Source organism: Chelmon rostratus, chromosome 2 (genome assembly GCF_017976325.1).
Source record: "Chelmon rostratus isolate fCheRos1 chromosome 2, fCheRos1.pri, whole genome shotgun sequence".
In the NCBI taxonomy this organism is placed as follows: Eukaryota; Metazoa; Chordata; class Actinopteri; order Chaetodontiformes; family Chaetodontidae; genus Chelmon; species Chelmon rostratus.
In genome coordinates, this window is record NC_055659.1 from 13,105,156 (window position 1) to 13,127,556 (window position 22,401).

Consider the following 22,401-nt stretch of genomic DNA (forward strand, 5'->3'; position numbering starts at 1 on the left):
CTGGTAATTAGATGCTGATCTGATGAACAATAAAAGCATTCTGAGTCAGTGCAGGTAGTAAGCGTGAATAGTAAAAATATGATAATGGTTGGGGGTTGTAAGTAAACACCACAGTAATTGGACTCAACGCAAGAGTGGCTGCAGATTGAAGAGACAGTAGATGAGACACATGCTCCCAGTAATATAATACTGAAGCTTATCTGAGGGGACCAGCTCGTGTGCCGGGGAGATAATTAAAAGAGATGCCATCAGGAGCAGACATGTATAGTAAAGCAGTGGAAGAAGCGACCTCCATCAAAGGAATCCAGCAAACAGGCTGTTGCTAACTGACAGCCCTATTCTTGGAGCTATGACCTTTTGGTCTCGTGGACTTAAATAGAACCCTGAGGGGAAAGGTGGTTTAATTCAACTGAAATCTGATTTAAATTTCACACTGTGAGAGGAGAAGCCGAGCTCAAGAAGACCTTTTCCAACCGTCCTCCATCTTCTAACAAAGGCAAAGTGAGTTTGCGTTTAAAAGGGGTGGTTAGGTACTGACATCATATTGAATGTATGACTGCAAATCCATCATAGCAGCAGCAGCAGCAGAAGCAACACATAGGCAAGATCAATGGGCTCTTTGCGACGTTATGTCCTGCACTCCGGGTCGGGCTGGTGGGGAACACATTGGGAGCTGATGCTATTCCCTCCACCAACTCTCTCTGCTCATTTTGACAGAGCAGTTGAGCATGAGAGCATGAGTCTGACCTGGCGTCCCTCAACCACGGGGTACGGTCCATGCGCTCACCGCCAGTGCTGCGGAAACGTGACGCCCCGATCCCCGCCCCCAAGAGTCATGGTATGGGGATGGTACGGAGAAGTGGGAGAGGCCATGGACGGGAGTTCAGGCTGAACAGATACAGTGACGGTCTTGTGATCCATGCTAAGCACACATAATAAGCGTGACGAAATCCCACAGCCCCAGCTAGATATGGGGACGTGTAACGTGTATTGTTACTTGTAGCCTAAGGTACAAGTAACAATATTCAAGCAAAGGAGTAAAATAAAATAGATTTTTTTTAGATACAACCTCCGTCCCAAAGTATTTTGTTTGGGCTTGTACTAGCCTGCCATGGTTTTTCATGGCTACTTAAATCCCATGTATGACAACTGATTTCTTGCCATTCCTTCACCCTTTCAGTCCTTTGTCGATCCTTGATTCATCTGCGTCTGAATATCTCCACATTTATTGATTAGCGTGCAATGCAAGGTACAGTAATCAATACAGGCATGCATCACTGGTGATCCATCACCAAAATGAATATACAGAACAACCATTTTTCACTTGCAAACCACATTGCACTAGGCATACTCATAATCTCTATCCACTGAAAAAGTCCTGTAAAATGTTAAAATAAATAAATGCCACGACACCACATGCATGGAAGCCTTTAATTAATAAACACTCCAGGAGCTATAAACTGCCACAAATATATGCCAACAGAGTGAGCAACAAATAGGCTCAATCCAATAAACCATGCCTGTCACACTTACTATGATTTAATAATTCACAACAGGCACATCTGCCAACTTTCTTAAGATTGACAGCATGCGTTTCATTTCCCTTTGACTAGATCTCGAAAACAAAAAAAAAGGACCAAAAGACCAGACAAACAGAGGAGACGATCATTAAAGATGACTGACACCTTATCACTGCAGGGTGACATGTGTGATTCTCTTGAAGAAATCACAACGTTAACAGGCGTTCACTGTAAGCGTGCCTTACTGACATTTTACGGGTCTTCATGCACTGCTATCAGTGAAAAGATGATTAGTGAAACCGTTTATATTTAGTTAGAAACCTGCGACCTTGTTCCACATGTGCCCACTTATCAACATGTAACACTCCTGCAGTGCACTTGTGCCTTTGCTGAAGGGAAGGTCTTTCAACTGCGTGACATAAAGCACCTCTATGTTTATTTCATTACTGAAGTTTTCACTTGCATGACACATCAAATTGCACCGCAGAGGACGTGTTGCCTCCTGGACTGCTTGTGAACCCTGAGTGAAAGTCAGACTGAACAAATGGCGACACGTTTCTAATCTCATTCAGTCTTACATACACACTTTTAATCAGGATTTCTTCTTTTCATCACTATTGTCCAGTGAATACTGGTCTGAACTGTGAGCTGCTTTGTGTTCATTCATCAGAGTCTGCTGGAGTACATTTGGAATGAACCTCTATTCATTGTGAGTCACAAGGTAAATCAGTCATAAAGGATGCTGAACTAAAAATAAGAAACTCTGATCTTTACATAATGCCTTAGAGTGCCGCTGTTAAATTGCTAATTAGTGACATTGTGTTTAGGCTGCACACAGTAGAGTGAGTCAGAATTTAATCAACACAGTGCATGACTGTTCTTTAATGATAAAAAGTCATTTTTGTATCAGTGCAGACGAAAAGAAGTGAACAATACCTGAAAACCAAATCTATCAGTTCCCATTATTAGTGCTGGACTCTGTAGCTGAATGTTAGATAACGGTGCTGGCCAAATCTCAGTGTAAAGACAGAAATCCATCTCCTCCCACTCCACATTTTATAATAATACCCCCCTCGTGTCATGGCCTTCGTCTCCTTGCTTTGATTAAGTGCCTGATTTGTGGTTATCCAAAAATCTACTGAGCTGCTAAAATCCCTCTCAGACACTCAATCACTGCGAGCAAATGCAGAGTCCAGATAGGACCGTGCACTTCATTCAACAGGCGGGGGAGGAAGAGGACGGAAAAACTGGTGATATATAGCAGCAGAACATGTGTGTTCCTCTGATCACGACTACAGCCGAGCAAAAATTCACAAATACCGACAAGTCTTTTTCAGGAGTGCGCAGATGGAAGTCGAGAAAACAACAATATTGAGATTCACATTTGCTACGTAGCCCAACAGCTGTAAACACAAGCAAAAAGCTGTAAAAATAAGCTGTGGAAATGTATCCCACTTACTGGCAATCCTACATCCCTTATTACCAATACTAGAAAAGAAAGCTGAAGAAAACACACATACACACAAGTGAAATTATTGGATTTGTTCTGCTCATCTTTGCAGCCCCAGCCGACAGGAGGTGTTGGCAATCAATGATGCCATACCATAATGAAGCCTCAGTGGTCCATCCTGGTCGTACAGGGGTGTTAGCTACGACAGCTGCCCTATCTCAAACTACAGCGGCACAGTGGCAGGAAGGGGAAAACAACTCCTGTAATCGACAGAGCGTTAGAAACTACTCTGACCACAGAGGTACTGTGGGGTACAGTCATGAGCGGTGATCCTTCACCACAACGGCAGCATTCGCTCTAAAAATAGGCGCTGGCTCTCTGAATCAATTCTACACAGTGAGCCTGGACAAAATACAAAGAATGCCCTTAGCCACTGTGAGGGGAAAGGGTCTCCCAAATTTGACATCTGCCACCGCATAGAGTGTCTCGTGGGGTTTTTTCCACTAATTTGCTCTCAGGGGCAGTCTGGACTCCTCCATCAAGCTGGGTTTGGCACATTGGGACTTGCTGCAGGGTGCTAGGCCCGATCTGTCCAAGCAAGTTCACAGGGCACTGGCTTTCTGCAGCCCTCTATATACACTGCTGCAGAGAGCCTCTGATTATCATTCCTTTGAAATCTGCAATTAATAACATCTTAAAGTCCTTCAAGCTGGGTAAACCGAGTAACCTATACTCATGAATTTTAAGGCATAGATAGTTTGACTGCTTCATCCAAATCTAGCTCAGCCTTCGTCTGCGTACATCTCCCATAGTTACATTAAGTAAGATTATCCACTGACACCGGGCCAGGACAATGTCATTTGTGGCAGGTGGTCATTGTTAGTGCAGCGTATAACCGGCTGCAGAGAATGACCACAGTTGTATCATGTGTAACTGTTGGCCAGCTGTCCAGTGGAGGTTTAAGTTCCACTGACGGAGGGTTTAATTGAAAAGCATTACTGAGAATTCGAGTAACCGAGTTAAAAGGATGGCGTCCCTGAGGTGGGGGTGGCGAGGAAGAGGAGTGCGCGTGTGTGTGAGGGAGTGGGTGAAGGGGCTTAAGAGAGTTAATGGAAAGTGATGTGAGGTCAGACAGATTGACAGTGTTGATCGGCAGATGTGGTGATGCTTTTCTAGAAGCCTCATGCATCCAGAGTCTGTGTGTCGAAACATTCCTAACTGTTCCATACCTGCAATGAGGATGTAATTACCTGAAGTAAAAAATATATGACAATATTGTCATCCATGGGCAATCTTAGCATGAGTATTTTGTGTCTATATTACATAAGTCAAATAACAAACCTACGAATTGCTGATCTGCCAGAGCTTAAATGTAAAAACAAGGGTTTTAAATAGCTGTAATACAAACAGAAAGAATGCTCAAAATTAGGTTTAGCTAAGGTTAAACACTATGTCAGTGATTCTGGGAATTCCTGAGGAAAGAGAAGAGTGAAGAGAGACACAGGTCACATCTGTGAGCAGCGAGTGCTGTAATTCTTAACTCTCCAGTGAACATGACAGATTCCCAGCAGACAGCAGGGCTCAGGAGGAGTTGTCGTTTCAGCTGTCCCCGCTGACACATCTTACAGAGCAGGAGAGCTGAGACAATCAAAAATAGAGGACAGGGAAGCCCTGCTCTTATGTAATATAAAGTCATTACTATGGCTTTTGGCTTTAGCTAAAAAAGCCTCTGCAATAAGACAAATTCTATGTTATCCTAAATATGGGAAATAGTGCCTATAAACAGCATTCTTGCATTAAGATGTTTATACCATAAGCAGATACATATCTAAGGAAATTTGTATTTCAGTGTACAGTGTGCAATAGAGTGAAGGCACATTGTGAGTTTAAGTAAATATGTTGACCATCACAAAAAAGCAGTTGGGATTTCAGCATCACTGCTTGTGTAACAAGGTGTGCTTAAACCAAACCGGGCAGAGTTACACGGTCCCTCGCTAATCTGGGGAGAGAGAGAGTGAATGGAGGAAGCAGAATAATCTGTACTGGTCAGTGGAAGATCCTCTCGCCTGCCTGTGTGCATTAGTACCTAAGGGAATGTTTGCACAGAGAAGCGCTGCTAGGCAAATGTTTTCTATTGCACGCCTTTCAGAGAAAAGACGCGGCTGCTGGCTCTTGGAGCTCTGGCATTCTGTGTCCAAGACTGTTTTAAGGAACTTGAGTTCAACAGCTGGTGAAGGGACCTGGTCTGCAAACCACAGCCTTAAAAAAATTCAAGACACAACAAGCCATCTTTTCAGAAATCTACAGAAAGGAGCATTACAGTATATTTTAGAGGTATTCAACAACAATGATAATGCGCTAATTTAATTCTGGCTTTATTAATGTAAACAACACTGAATGTGTTCTTCTTACGAATGATTAAATGGTCGATGACCATTCTAAACAACAACTTGATCACATCAACATTTGTTATAATTGGGGATTTTATTTTGTCAACTACTGAAATCAAATGTAGGATATCGCAGGGATCCTGACTACCTTCACTATATATCATCTATGAACATTACGTCTCTGTTCATTATGTGTTTGTCTACAAATAAGAGAAACACTGTCAGTCAGGAATAATGTTTTATAATTTTTCAGACATAATAAATCAGGTTTATTCTGATAAACAGTGTGACCGAAGTTTGATTTATAGATAAAAACGTTTTTTCTGTTTCCCATTCAATCACATTTAAACCATTCTTTTGAAATGATGCCAGTCACTGGCAAATTTTAGAAGCTAATTAACATTTTTGTCCACCAAAGTTGGATGAAAACGGTTTCATATAGGAAGAAGCATCATTTACATACGAGAAAAAGCTAGAGCACTGTGTCTTGTTGTAGGAGTGGTGACTCTCCCAGCTGCACTTCCACAAATGTAGTCAACACTTAAAATCTCCAATTAGCCAGAAATACACAGGTGACATCAGCTATTCCAGTCTTGTTTATATAAATGTGTGTATCAACTCATATTTTTAATCAATAGATCACCCTGACCCTTAAACTGCCACATTTACTTTGGTATGGTGACACTCTTAATACCCACAAAATGGACAGCGGTTGCATCTGTCCTGTTTGACACAGTAATAAAGAAAATAATATTTGATTTCAAATTCTATTACTGCAAATTGACTGGTACAGTATACTTTATAGAATAGACTGCAAGCGAAGAACCAATTGGAAAGAACTATTTTATAACCATCTACTGGTAATGTGTCATCCAAAACGATCCACACGTCTATTACAGTCAATGACCCATCACTTTATAGCAAATGCCATTTGAACATAAGATTTTGAGTGTTCTGTCATATTACTGTTGAATCAAAGTGATTAAACCAAGCTCATGAAACAGATGGTTGTTATTTATCTCTCGGCTAGTAATTTGTGTCCTTGGCTGGCCTCTACCAGTGGAACATATAGACACAAAGCTGCTCCATAATGTGATCAGGCTGCTGTTAGTAAATCCCTGACCTAGCCTTTGTGAGAGGTCAAACCAGCCACGACCTTTTGCCTGGTGGTCCAGTCCTGAGGTCTCAGTCTACACCACATTCTGACCTTAAAATAACAAAGGAACAATCTGAGAGGAAATATCAGGCAGACCACAATAAACACAAATGCTACAGCTTACCGGCAAAAATCAAGGAGGGAAATAGGAGATGGAAAAAAGAAAAATACGCAAGAAAAGTGCTTGTTTGTGCAATAAGAAATGAGGTCAAAACTGTAGTTTGGGAGAAGTGAATTCAGTTGGGCTGGATATTGTGTTTCCTCAATGTTAAAACGCATAAAAACAGGGACCATGAAAGAATCAGAAGGATCAACAGAGCATGAGGAGACAAACAACATAAGGAAATATGATGACAGGTTTAATTAAAAAGAAAATAGGTTTAAAGATTATCTGTGTTTTATACATTATGGAACAGCAACACCTGCTTTAAACAAGGTCAGGGCCGGGTTTTTCCTGCATTTACTGAAGGATCAGTCAAGCGAGAAACTGAAAACTTCCCTCTCCATTAAATTTGCACGAGTGACCAGAAAACCACAGAAATGTACTAAAAGCTCCGGTGTACGCTCCCTCTTCACCGGGATCGCCTTGTGAATGAAAAACACTTTGGCTAAGTATTCCCAACCTGTAACCTACGGAGGGAATTGCAAGAACAACGGCTTCCTGCATGTAATGATTTACAGCCATCATATTTTCTGGTGCCTATGGACCTATTGTTATTTATTATGGAAACAAATTTAACACTGATGCAGCACATTCTGGCATTCAATGAGAAGTTCACGAGAGAAGGAAAGCAATAGACATGGCCCTGGGAGAACTTTTAAACAAACAAAACTTCACATTTTATTCAGAGACAAAACATGACAGTTTAGAAAATGTGTGCTGAATGTTGTTAAGCAACAACTTTATGGGATCCAAAGTGACAGCGGCACATTCTTAAGCCTGAGTGTCTAAAAGGCTGGGGACAGTGGAGAGGGCCTCCTACATCCTGTCACTACTGGGTACTCATAAAGTACAGAGCATTCCCCCTGCAGCCTCCAGTGACACACACACTCACACTATAATACACACAGACACACACAACACAAGACATGAAGAAAAAGGCACGGTTCATGCAGAAAGGCTTGAAAGCACATGTTAACATAGGTGTAAGTCATGATCGGTCTGGCTTAATTAAAAACAACACGTCCTGACACACAGCTTCCAGCACGCATTCATCAGTATGATGAAGGGCAGAACAGGTATAAAGGTGCTCTAGCTGTTGATATTTGCGGAATAGCAACAACAGCACAGCCTGTGTTTTACATAGGAATCGAACAATTGCTAAATTGAAAAAGAATCAATACCAAAAAAAACTGCTTATCTGGGACGCTATCGCTTCATTGAACAACACAAATTATTGACATAAATCAGGTACACTGAAGTAAAAACTATGGCGTAATACAAGCAAATATAGAGGCTTACAAATCAGAAAGCTCCAACATCGTACGGACTAGAAACCAACAATGGCAATGACCAATTACACTATTCCACATTACAATAATCCAAGGAGAGACAGGGGTAAAAATGATGCACAGACCCATAAATCGCGATCATGAGGACATCTTGTTGAGCTGCCACAAATAAGAGACTCAAATTGAAAAGCAACAATCAAAATAAACTAGAATTGTGTAATCCCTGGCATTCCCACCTCTTCCGCCCACACAATTTTTTTCTGACTAGAACATTTTGACAAGCTGTCACACTAGGCCAGCCAGAGATAGCTCAAAGAGGAACTGGAGAGGTCACCACTGGAGACCAAATCTATATCACTCCAAACACCTAAACGTCATCTCCCACTCTGGCGACAAAGATAAAGCAGGGCCACCTCTGCAGCTCTCATCAATGGAGCAAGACTGCGAGGCAGTGGGTTTGAGGTAAAACTGTGGATGAACAGGTTAAGCTGCAGCCCGTTCGGCTGTATCCAGCTGCAGCTGTGGATACGAGTCTGTGGCTAAATTTAGCTCTGGAGTAGGGGATCGCCTGAAGAAAAACGTCACAGTTGCCCAAGCTGACACACATGCTGCAGTGCTGCTGAGACTGAGAAGAAATATCTAACAGTTTAGAGTGGCTCAGTGTGGATTCATGTCCACACCAAAAGCTTTGTGTGTGTGTATATATCAGTGAAATAAGCAAACGAGAAAGAGATTGGTGTGTCTGTGAGAGTAAGAAAGAGACAAATGTTAAGACATTAAGAAAACATGTTTGAATGATGCTTTGAAGCAGAAGCAATGAACTTAAAATAATAATAAGACATAAGACTTTATTGTTGACTGACATGGAAATTTATCTTGCATCTCAAGCTCTAACAGTCATCAGATTAACATAATACAACATAAAAACATCTAAGCATAAATGAAACCTCAAACCTCAAAGGCCATCCTCAACAATCACACAGCCTTGTGCGAGGGCCATGCTGCCACCTGGTGACACGGCTGATATCTCACATGGCTTTAGTCATATTTTGCTCTAGTTTCAATAGTAACTAGGAACAGATAAATATTAGAAACAGTTGAACAGGATGTTCAACATTGTAGGGGTGCAGAGAATGCTGTACACATTGTGTTTAGCGGGTGCATTATGGCACTGAGTGCAGTGGGAGGCATTAAGAACGTGTATCAACTTCTGCTGCTAAAATGAAACATCAGCACCATCTAGTGGAGATCAGCTGTTATTAACAGAACTTTCTTCTAGTCTCTTTTACCTACAACAGGACACAGTGCTCTAGCTTTTCCTAGCATGTAAATGATGCTTCTTCTTTGCCAGTGACCACTGTCATTTCAACTTCCAAAAATGGCTTCAAATGATCACATTATGACCTTGTGAAAGTAATATACAGTAAATTCTACATATTGAGGGATTTATGCTTTGTATTATTGCTGTTTTTCTTTGCTCTGATGAGAAAGGACTGAAAAGACCAATGTAGACTTTTTTTAGAATTAATTAATAAATGTAATTAATTGATTAGTTGTCTAACTGTTCATCAGACAAAATAAACATCTGAAGGCATCCCCTTTTGCTCTGAAAAACTTTGGACATTTTGTCTATATTTTTTAATTAACTTTTTTTACCCCCAAAACGCTTACCCAGAAAAACAATTGGCAAATCAATTTATAATGAAAATAATTAGTTTTAGCCCTGATCTTCATTTATCAATCTGATAAGAGAAAAGAGTTTTTGGCCTTTTTTTTAGCAAATTGTTTTGATTTTACAGCCCACAAATTTAATGCAAGTGTATGGTGCTCTAATCAACCCACTAGGCAGATGTTTCCAGCACAGAAAGCTCTTACAAAACCACCGTACACTACCTGACCAACACTTACCAGCAGACAGAAAAAGTGTCTGATGAATATGTTTATGGATCAACTAGCAGCTAAAAATGCATTTTACTCAGAACAGATATCAAATAATAATCCCATTCATCAGGCGCTAATGCTCCTCCATGTCTGTTGCATACGTAAATGACCTTTCAGTAAGCCCATGATGTGGTGCTGACTGTGCATGCATAAGGTTTTTCTGACCCCTAGTGGCCAAATGTCAGTTAAAGCATCTTCACAAAAAAGCACTATTAAGTCGCTGTCTAAGCAATAGTACTTATAAAGTTATTCAAACTTTTAGGTATACTTCATTAAATACAGGTGAAAAACACCTTTTTAATCAAAAGATCCCATATATAATATCATATTTGCACCTGCACATCACAGCTTTTCGCAATGAGCAGGAGAGGCGTACTGTACATCAAGGGACAGGTTATGGTCAAACGTAGCTTTGCATGTATGAATGCCTAAGTGGTGGTCAATTCCATGTCCATTAGTGTTAAGTCACTCGAGAAATCTATACCCCGCCAGTCAAGCTCCATATAGTTCAAACAGGAGACACAAGGCTTCCTGTCTCGCCTCACTGAACTCGAGCTGGCTCCTTTACTTGCCGCCTGGCTCTTTCGGTCGGAGGACATGGACACTAGGGAAAGTTTTCTGGTGTCCAAATGGGCCTGCTGAGTTGTGGTATTTAGTTTCAAGGGCAACATAATGGAAATAGATGAATCCTTTACCCTTATTTAAATTACACAATATTTACAACCTTAAAACCACATGTTCAGAAATATTTCTAAGAAAAAGGGTGGCTTAGAACCATTAGTACTCATTTACATGGACTAATGTATTAGATTAGATAAAAACCATCAATCATGTCTTTCTAAAGTAATGTCGATTATATTTATTTATAGCAGGGAAAATAAATCTCATTCTTTTCTAGTGGTATAAATTAGTATCTCCTGTTCTAATTGGTCTGTCAACAATAAAGTAAAAAAAAAAAAAAAGTGTGCACGCATGTGTGCAGAGAGTGAGCCAGAGAGAAAAAGAAGAGGGGAATATGACAGTCTAAACTTTATGCCTGTGCTTGTTGGAAAAGGTGACAACAATGGTTAAATGCGGCTGAGCAGCAATGCTGGCCCGCCTTCCTGACCACACACCTGAAATAATGATGAGTTTGACTCAGAGGTTGCATGTACTTGCTGACCCAATTGCAGCACTAATTACAGAACTGCGGGCGATCACGATACAAGAAACAGCAGATCCCGGCAGGATTTCCTTCCTTAGATGGGCTAATACTGCTGTGGTAAACCAATACCAATAATTAAATACAACACTGGACAGAAGCATCATAAATCACTCATAGATTTGTTACTAGATCTATCACATTGAAGAGAAGACAAAAAGCTTCTGATCAAAGATAAACAGCTTTAGTGTTAATGACATGTAACCAGTATTGGTGGTTACTGTAGGAGCCTTTCTGGGCTTTGTAAGTAAAGAACCACACAGGCTCTTTGCAATATTAAACTCCCTTTCTACATGCACACTTGCAAAGCTGCACCCAAGCCCGTCATGGGCCAGTGACTGAGCTTTACACAACAGGGAGACAACTACAGGCAAGGTAACATGTTGGCGGCGGTGACATACAACACTGCCTGTAGACAACAGTAAGACTTGGTCACCTCAGGCATGGCGACAGCAGCCAACCATACCTGCGTTCTGGTCACTGGCCTCGGTCAAAAACAACAGCAGCCATGCCTGTGTGTGATGAAAGTTATCCATGTCCATGACAATAACAACATCAGCCTAACAAGCCTCATTAGCTAACCCAACAGCCGCTAGGCTTGCTGCAATGGCTCAATCTTTTGAACAGCAACAGTCCATAAAATAGCCTGTTTGGTTTGCTGTCACTGGGTTGTTGGCAAAGAGAAGATGAGCAAATGTTTTGTTATTCTGTATTAGTGCTGCATTTCATACTTGTTTGTAGTTCTATAAGTAAACTTTGGAGATATAAAATACTGTATATACAAACATATTAACTCAAGTCTCGGCCATTTGAAACCACGTCTCTCCAAAAACAGTAACTTCTAATAAGCTAAGAAAAACAGCCTTCTTCAGATCAGCTAACAAGATTTCTCTTTAGCTTAGAAAGTGAAAGAACTTCAACTCATAAAAAACTCTTAAATTACTCATTCAAAATGACCAAATTTCAAAATACATGTTTTTCTTACATGGTTGACATTAAGGTATGTAGTACTAATCATCACTGAGTTTAAAAATTAAAATAAGTCATGAGAACAATATGACTCGGACAATTATGTAAAAAAAAATTAAAACTACATTAGACTATTCTAACAACTAAAAAACATCTAACTACATTTTAGGCTATATCTATATTATCAACCTCTTTCAGTTCTACTTTGAAAACATTTATGTGGCAGAATTCTCTACAACAGGAACACATAGCCAGAGAAGAAGAGACGGTGTCTACAAGATCGAGGGGAAAGGGAAAAGAAAGTGAGTGAGATTTTAAGGGGCCAGGTAACTCCTTACGGAGCAGTCTGTCCTTCCCATGTAGTTGGGCAAATATGCCAACGACCTAGATGATTAAAATAAAACCTGAGCCCCAGTACCTTTGCGTGAGTACAGTCTGACCAGAGAACAGAGCAAGACTGAATTGCTACTAACAAAGAAGACCGCTAAACGTGTTCGTAACAGCAGATCGGTTTCTGATGAGAGCATTTATCTGAATAAAATCAACAGCAAAGGTATTAAAACAGTGATTTTTGAGGCCAACCTCAACACCGATATGATTGCACACACCTGTTCAGTAGACCCTCGAGTATCTGACCTCCCTCGACCACAAAGCTGCCCTCACCTGCTGGTTCTCAGCCTCTCTGTCCAGGTCTCGGCAGAATCTGAGTCACTGTCGAGCTCTGCCTCCCTCTTACCTGTACTTCATGCCTGTCTGATAGGACACACACTCCTCCAGGGCCAGGCCATTCATCTTCAGGAAGTCTTCCATGTTCTTAATCTGAGCAGCGACTCTCTGTTCCCGGAGTCTCTGCAGCTCAGCCTGGTCGGGGGGCCTGGCTGGTGGCTGATTCAGCCCTTGGTCCGAGTGGTAGCGGTTGATCCCGCTCCGGATGCTCTCGCTGTATGACATAGACAGCATCTTGCCGCTGCCACTGCTGCTGCTCTTCCGAACACCGCTGCCTGGCGCTGCCGGTTTGGGGATCTGCAGGTTTTCAGGAGGACAATAACTGGACTTGCGCCTGCCGGGAGCCCCCCGGGGGCCACCGGCGTACCCTCCCGCAAACATGCCCCCCCCCCCGGCCCTTGTTCTCCTCCTCCTCCTCCTTGTGATGCTGAGGCGACCCGTGCAGTGACGAATAAAGTAGGGACATGGACAGAGCGAGGAGCCGGCAGGGCACAGCCACCTCCTTAAATAGCACCTGCTCCCATAAAAAAACAGCTCTCCTGCTTGGGGCAGCACACGGCCATGCATCCTGTAATCAGAGTCGCACAACATAGCCCCGCACCACCCTCCCCTGACAGGTACACAATGGCAGGGTTACACTGATAGGGAGCTTTCAGGTGACTTGTTGGTGATTAAGGAGCAGGACCAAAGAGGGCGCATGCCATCTGCAAAGGGGAGGCATTCAAACATGCACCGAGCAAGAGGATGGGAACACATTCCTGGTCTAAGTTATGAGTCTGACTGAGAGGGAGAGCCAAGAGATGAACTTTCTGAGAGTAGTCTGCAATATTATTTGAGTGTATCCCACAAAAAGGCACAAGTCCATCTGGACTGGAAAACAGATGGGCACAAGAGCTAAAAGAATCCCAAAAGAACGGCATGATATGCACTTGCCATGGTTCTTTAATGTGTGGTTGAGCTTCATTTCAGGTTCAGGAAGCATAACCAACTGTGTCTCTTTTCAAAAAGTACTTGTTTTAACCATTAAGCCTTACAGTGTTGTGCTGAATTTAGTCAGTAGAGGGCAGCACTGTGTCCACCATCACTACAAGAATGCAACTTAATGCTGAATGGACTACTGGGCACTGACCACAAAGCTAAAGTAAAGGCATGAACTGTACACTGAGACTACAATTTCATATTAATACATTGATAGATAACTCTCTGATCTGCAGACCAATGTTATTTAAATACACATATACTCTAAATACGACTTCTATTAGAGAAAATATAAAGAGAAAAGTTTGACCGTTCTTTTCTATAATAATAACAATAATACCAAGACGAATAAAAATTAATAATGACAATAATAATGGTAAATAAATGTTGTAGCTGTTTCTAAAGTAAAAACAGGTGAAGAACCACTAAAAACACTCACAGCATACTCCATATCCATGTTTTTGAGATTATGGGAATCTAGCCAAATTATTCATTAAATATGAGTATAATCTGATATAACGGATCAATCATAAAATCATTTAGTGAGATTAACTCTGGCATTTTAATAAAGGCAATATGTACCCTCAGCAATAATTACTTTCAGTTTGGGTCACAATGCAGAGTCTCTTCTTTGTAATGACTTCAGATTAAGGAAATGTTTTGTTTTTTTTTTTCTGCTGGTCTGAAGTATGCTATAAACTCTAGACTCTGTTGATCCACAAAAAAATCTGTTGACAAATACAACACTTGACCAGCACTTTCTTTGGCTCTTTACAAAACAGCACACAGAGCTACAATAACACTGACAGCTAACAGCCATTCCAAAACTAAAAGTTTAAGTGGAAATAAACCAATGTTATATCTAACACGTCACATATTTATTACAAAACACAGACTGTAAATAATTCCAACACTATCTGTTTGAAATTCCAAGAGGACATAAAAAAAATAGTCAAACCATTGACGCAATCATGTCATGACACGACGTGGATCTCTCCCACAAATTGTTGATTAATTTCAAATCTCCCAAACAGCTGGTTTCCTCGCATCGAGGCAGAAGACATAAATAAAGGAGGAGACGTCAAGCTAGGCAGCATGCATCCACACACCCAACACACACTCCTAATCACTCTGCCGACCCCTTACACACGAAAACACACACTCAAGCAAACACACTCCTGATGTGGCCACTAGTGCAAAGCTTTCCTCAAACTCACCCGATTTCTTGGGGGTCGGCTCATGAGCGAGGTTGTGGGGTTCCAGTCTGCTCTTATAAACACACACTGCAGACAGTGATGAAGCAGGTCCACCCAAACTGGGAGTGTCTTACTAGGAAACGTCTAAACCAATTAGTGAATAAGAGAGTGCATCCCTTCCCTCCCCTCACCACTTGGACCATACTCTATCACCACAACCAACACCTCTCCTCCTCCCCTCCCTGCGAGATCTCATGGAAGAAATCCATTTATGTCGTTTAGTGGCCTGTCTTGTTTCTGCTAACCGCAGCAAATAATATCAGCCCTGAATTATTCACCAATGCTTTTGCGCTAAAAGCCTCTGATTGTTGTTCCACAGGAAAGAATACTAAGAGCTGGACAATAACGAGGGCCTGAGTGTTGTGTGCAGATGATACACACACACACACACACACACACACACACACACACACACACACACACACACACACACACACACACACACACACACACACAGTCAAGCAAACACATTCTGTATGTATACTCACACACAAACACAGAAAAAGACAAACCACATGCATGTTCAAGTACTCTCTAACCGAGGAATTATGAAAACCACACTGGGTTAGCATGCCTCGCAGCATCTCTCTGCATCTCAGTAGCCTTGTGTTCAGGTCAAGGTCAAAATCAGAATGTCACATAATAATGACGGCTCTAAACACAGACGTGTCAAGCACCTGCATGAGTGCTTACAATTGCAGTGCAATAACAGCCACTGATTTCACACATACTTGGCAGTATTGAGTAATAATATCTCAACAATTGTACACTAAAATCACAAAACCACCTTGCTGTGTATTTTCACATACAGCCTCTCCAGGGTTTCTGCAGGGTTCACAAAGTAAGAACTGCAAAAGAACTTTTAAAGATCTTTTTTAAACCACATAGAATGCAATTTCAATTCTGTTTCACAGTCATACTGGCCAAAATATAAGGTACATTGGAAAACCACTATGGCCTTGAATCATTTATTATATCATATTTTTTCAGAACTTCCCTAAAGTCCCTAATGATATAATCAATTAAATTCAAATGGACTCAGATAGGTGTCATTAATGGATGGAATAATCAGTAATTCATTTAACTTCCTGCTCACATGTATATTGATGAAAATAGCCAGTGTGTTTGGATACACTACCACTGCCCAAATGCACACGTATCGTAATCTTACAATTCAAGTTCCAACCCACCTGGACACTACAGGTCTTTACTAGTAACAAAGTTTGCCTTAATGTCGACTCTATGAGCAAAAGCAATCCTTAAATTTGAGTGATTCAACTCCATTTAGTAAAATCATGTGTTTGTTCTTGAAATCAGTTGATTTTATAAGATAAAAAATGACTTCACGCCTGCTATTTCAGAACTCCTGAAATATTTTTCTCACCAAAAATCTGCGAGCTCAAGTGGTTGAAATATGAACATTGCTAATCTGTGCACAACAGTGCCTGTGACACATGCAACACATTAAATGAAGCTCCTGCTTCAAGAATTTCTTTCACATTATCTTGGTTCCAGGCACATGGGACATGCAGCGGTTAGAGGTCAACGACCTTCATCATCGTAAAGCACTCAGTCCTTTGAAAACTGGTAAATGGTTTAACGATGGCCAGAGCGGAACTACTTTACTGAAAGCAAGTGTTGATCTACAAGTCAAGGTTGACAACAAACCAAAATGCACACAACCAAAAGCACTACAAAACTAAATGTTGAATTCCATCATATTTCCAAAGTTCATTTTTATCCTAGTATGAAGTAGTACATGTGCTAGTCAGCATGGTTCCAGTATTACAGTTTGTGTGTTACAGTGCAGCAATGACTGAAAAGAATAAAAACTTCCCTCCTCAGCATCAGCCCGTCACTGTCAAAGTGATGGACAGAGATTGGGGGCTTAATCGATGCCTCTCACATAGGCCAGGAGAGCAGCTAGTGGGACGGTTTGCACTTTAAAAGGACAGAAAAGTGTGAGGCGCCAAGATAAAAATCCGATAGTGAGCTCATTACAAGCACATCCACATAGTCAGGGGTTTTTAGAACTAGATCAGCAGAATGAGGCCTGATATGAGATCATAAAACATGATCATACTCTAAAGCAGCAGAAAGACATGCAGACCATCTAAAGAGGCACACTGCTAAAGAACTGAGTACCAGCAACCCCACTCTATGAGAACTTTATCTCATCCCCAACATTGTTCACAGTGGTCTCTCTGGCCTTTAGAACAAGACAGATCAGGTTGAAGTCCCATGAGGTCAAACAGGATTACAGTTTAATATAAAAATGATGAATAAAGGAAATGACAATCTGCTGAATCAGGCCCAAGTAAAAAAACAAGTGTCCAGATATGGGTTCAGAAAAAAGCTTCTTAGTCTCATGCTGAAGTTTGACAAGAACAACAGCGGGTGTCTCAAGTGTCACTGCTGAGAGAAAGGATGAAAAAAAAAGCGATTTGGACATTCAAACTGGGACAATTATTGTTGATTCAAAGGTTTTGTGAGCAACCTTGCAACAAAATCCATCATCTCCCCTATCAGGTTTAAGATGGATAGTGCATTGCCAGCTAAATTGTATATGACAAGTGTTATCTATGCTGCAGAGGTTTACTAATGGATGTATGGTTTTAAATGACAGAACAGCACGTCTCTACAGCAAGGTTATTATACTGGAAAAAACAAAACAAAATACAAAACGGTATACTTACGGCACAGAAATACAAAAACACACAGATGAAAACAGTGCTTAACGTAAAAAAATCCTCCTTTGCCACAACAAACAGTGATTGGTGGATACAGAGACGGACAGGTACCTGTAGAACTGCAGCTGTCGTTTGGGGCTCCCATAACGAGCGCTGAAGACATCAGGGGAAAGGAGGAAAAAGGAAAGCTTTGGTTAATATAAGCAGGAAAGGGAAGAAGTCAATAGCGGGGAAAATTAGATTCAGACTTTATGCTGACGAAGGATGTTGACAGTTAGCCGAAGACGGCACAAAATGCGGAAGAGTGAAGCAGGAGTAAATAGAAAAAACTGCATTAGAAATGACAAACACGTGTAGTGTGTTAAATATAGCATTCACTAAACTTTGTCTGATCAGTGCTCACTGGATTTATCTATGTATGCTGGAAGTGTGACACTTGAGGCCTTCAACACACAACCACTGCATAATCTTCACAAAAGTAGCAGAATAAATTATCCTGCATGCAAGGTGCAGTTATTTTTGCATACTCAAGAAAATAACAAAAATCTTCCCGGTGTCTTTTAACACAAATTTCCCGGCTTCCCAAGCCAATATACAGTACAAACGTGCATCTTAATTACCTCCAGCTACCTGATCTCACAGTATCGACACTGGGTACATGTTTATGCTCATAACCAGATTTTAAGATCAAACTACGTGTGGGTAATATGGATAAAAAAAATCATTTTTGAGTATTTTACGATATTGTTAGTTTAAATGCGTATTTAAAGGCTTGTCTGTAAGGTACAGACCAATACAAGCCAATCATCATCAGTCTTGAAATTAAGTGTGTGCCAACAAAACAAATGATGATTTTTTTCAGTTTAGTTCATTAAGCACAAGAAAAAAAAAATATTTTTTTGATTGCTGTTAATCAGTCTAATTTCAAACACAATGTACAGTTTATAGTTATAATAAAACAATTTGAATAGAGCTCTTCAGTCTAGACCAGGCATGTCAAACCGATTCCATAAAGGGCCATGTGGCTGCAGGTTTTTGTTGGAACTTGGTTGGAACCAAGGAGGAGCACACCAGGCCAACCAATCAACATCAAGGGATCACTTAGTTATCAGCTGAAGACTGAGATCAGCTGATTAATCGATACCAGCCAGGTGTGCTCCTCCTTGGTTGGAACGAAAACCTGCAGCCACATGGCCCTTTATGGAATGAGTTTGACATGCCTGGTGTAGACTATAAATCACTTGTCTTGGTAATGCAGTGGTTTATCTTCAACCTGCTTCTCTGTTTTAAGAGGAGTGAGTCTGTATTAGGCAAGACTTAAGCATCCATTATCTATTCCTGTTTGATTCATATGGAGTGCATCCTGCTAATAACTTGAATATAGTGTAGAAGACTGTATTATGTAATTAAAGTTTTGAGTAGTCAATCCAACATTGCCAATGCAAAATGCAAAAAAGTTTAACAGTAAAAAACAGAACAAAAACTACATATTATACTTAGAAACTGTTCAAAATATTACACAATATCACATAGCTTTCACTATCTATATTTGACAGTGTTTCCATACCCTTCGTGTAACCCAGGCATTATGGGGTTGCTCAGGTGTGTTAAACAACTATATGGTTACCATCACAAAGGCTGAAACACTCCACACCATTTGATATTTGATTATGTTACTACTGGAAAAAGGCAGTGAAAAAAAAGTAGTGGATGTAAACCAGAATAGTGACCATTATGAATGACGAGCTGGTAACAGGCTGCTGCACTGTGTCTCAATGTCCCACATATTCCCAGTGAGGGCAGATGAAAATGTCATGTCAAAATCTCATCAACTTTTTATTGTTATGCTACACAGTTATGCTACAGAGTCCAATAGCTTTAGTAAAGCATCGCAAAGCCTATAGCTAACAGCCGCTGCACCCCATCTGGCCACTTGACACACAGCCTTAAAGCTGCATGACACGAAGAATGGAGCAGATGCTTTTTAAGATGCTGAGTCTTTGGCGCCACATGCTGGTGAACCACTAGAGTGCAGGATAATCTGTACTAATTAGGCGTCATTGTCCATGCTGCTGCTGCTGCTGCTGCTGCCACGAAGTAAACACAACACACAATGTGGCGAGTGAAAATTAAAAATGCTGTGATACACCTGCATGTGAGTGTGTGAGAGCGTTGGTTGCCTGATGTCATAATTTAGGGGACCTGTTTCAGGCTCTAACAGTTAGGGGCAGCAAGTACATCTGTTGTCCCCAACTCATTCACACTGCAAAATTAATTCAGTATAAGACAAAATGGTGTGTTTTCATTAAGGTTAGGCAGGTAATGGTTAATAAAGGGAATAAACACAAATCTCCACATGCTCGAAATGAACGATTGCAAATGTGCATGTGCGACAGAGAGACAGTTTGCGCACTTATCCTTGGTTGCACTTTCATTATTCTTTTACCATGTGTGTTTGGCTTGTTATGTTCAGCTCTCAACACATGTCACCTAATAGTAATCAACCAAACATTTTGATTGCTGCAAGATTTTAGGTGATAATAAGAATACTATGGAATCAGATGGGTCTCAGTGTTAGTGAACGCACACCGAAAGATTCAAAATTGTATTTTGTGATTTTTACACAAATAACTCTCTCCACAAAAATAGTTTTCAATGCACATTTACACATTTAATGTTATATATAACATAATCTTTCTGTGCACATTTATTCATATCAAAACTCATCTTCCATAGAGTAAATATAACATACTGAACATACCTCAGTTTTAGTTTAGCACAGCATAGAAACTGCTTAATCAGATTCTTTTTTTTCTGTCCAGTATTTTCCACCATCAATCATTTATTGGTTCTTCTCTGAATACTAGACTATAGACTATAAGACTATAATAGTCTTAATCCAAACAGTCTGTTAGCTGATGTGTTGTGTGTACACAGTATATGTCCATCAACTCACCTATAGATCATGCCAGGAGAGCCAGTCTGTCGGAGGGAGAGGCGAGCGGGGGAGTCTGTGGTAGATTCAGGATACATGGAGGCAGGAGGGAGGGGGTGTGGCCAGCCTGCCAGGGGTGGTGTTCTTTCACCGGGACCACAGGGTACAGTTTACCACCAATCACGGCCTCTGGAAAGGAGAGAGAGTGCCAGTTGGTGGTGAGGGTTTGGTTTCCGCTACACTATAATTGTAAGTGTTTTCTTACACACACACCATAATTGGCCTGTCTTCTCAATCATACTTGGCTCATCTAAGCATTGTATTTTTCATATTTTATTTATCATTTATTTATTTGTTTATCAGTTATCATTACGACAAAAACACCACACTAATTGCTACATAATATATTTCATACTATTTTCATACTATGTTTCAATACAAATTAATAAATATAAAATATATTCCAAAATCTGTAGATGAACCATGTAAACAATGTGATTGTTTGGGGTATCTATTAAGCATTTGTGAAGATTTTAATGAAGGCAGCGATTCAGAACTGTAACTGTAATGTTGAGTGGATCTGTTGGCCAGTTAGATCACTGGCAAGAATTGTGGTCAAACCAATTCTCATTTTCACCCATTCAGTCAGTCAGTTAGTAAGACATTATAATAATCACAGTGATGGATTAGATAGGCTTTAAAAGACATACAGGCAAAAAGGAAGGCCGCAACACGTTATGTCAGGAGGCTTCTCACATTAGCTGAGCATAAATTCCATCTTACTCTTGGCTACAGAAAGCAGTTAGGCGTGTTCAACCACTCACACTAAATGTCTGCCAATGAAAATATTTACATTACATTTGATGGTGATCAACGCGTCCCAGACGAGGTCAAGAGCATAAGAGGGTAATTAAACAATGGCGCACAAACCTTCGTATCGCCAATGTGGAGACGGGGCTCTACACAAACCCTGCCTGGAATGATCTAATTGGCCATCCAGCTGACCATTGGCAAGGTGGATCTCGAGCCAATGGACAGTCCAAGTGTAGTGCAGGATGTAAGAGCGGTAAATTGTAGCAAAGACCATAAAGTCCATTAGCTAACCCACAGGGGACTAGACTCAGATTTGCTTCCACTATTTGCTGAATGGCAAAATTTCAAATGTTGCAGAACGGTAATCACCAAAAGACAATCCAATAAATGCACCACTTCTGAGACCATGTCACTTTTATTTTTGTCTCCGTTCACTTGTAATTCGGCACCGACTTAAATGTAAAACTGTATTTCCCAAAACTAGAAAATTATAGTTGGGAAGAGAGTATGTGAAGGTAAGTGAAGTTATGACATTCTATCACCTTTTATAAAGGATTGCTACATGCCTCCACCACTAGATGGAGTCAAGTCCTCACTCTGCAGACATGAGCTGAATGAATAAACCATCAAACCAATGCAGCCACTGTAGCTTCCCACACATTTACTATAAAGATTTAAACATCTTCACAGTAAAGGCTTTGAATACCAATCTGGAATAATCACAACAACCAACTATTTACCGACAGAAATAGAATCGCAACACAAACACGCTGGTCCTGCAGTAAAAATGCAGCAAAAAGCCAGGCAGTTACAACACGCAGCCCACATTAACACATGTGAAGGTCTCGATCCTTCTTCATCATGCTGTGCCTGCTGTGTATTGTACATATGTGGGTACACGACAGCCAACTGTAGCTGATCCAC

The 22,401-nt window shown here is 40.8% G+C and overlaps 1 protein-coding gene across 2 annotated transcripts in view; it reads right to left on the minus strand.

Moving 5' to 3' along the window:
* The window catches only part of kcnab2a (potassium voltage-gated channel subfamily A regulatory beta subunit 2a), an 85,999-nt gene that overhangs the window by 30,780 nt on the left and 32,818 nt on the right, over window positions 1-22,401 (minus strand). Inside the window, exons 2-3 of one of the 2 annotated variants that reach the window (XM_041952625.1) lie at window positions 20,686-20,853; window positions 17,841-17,882 (exon numbers count right to left, since the gene is read on the minus strand). In XM_041952625.1, coding sequence (XP_041808559.1) covers window positions 17,841-17,882; window positions 20,686-20,762 — 119 coding nt within the window. In that variant the 5' untranslated portion in view covers window positions 20,763-20,853. The remainder of the gene's footprint in view (window positions 1-17,840; window positions 17,883-20,685; window positions 20,854-22,401) is intronic. The other variant, XM_041952633.1, reaches the window with a different exon arrangement.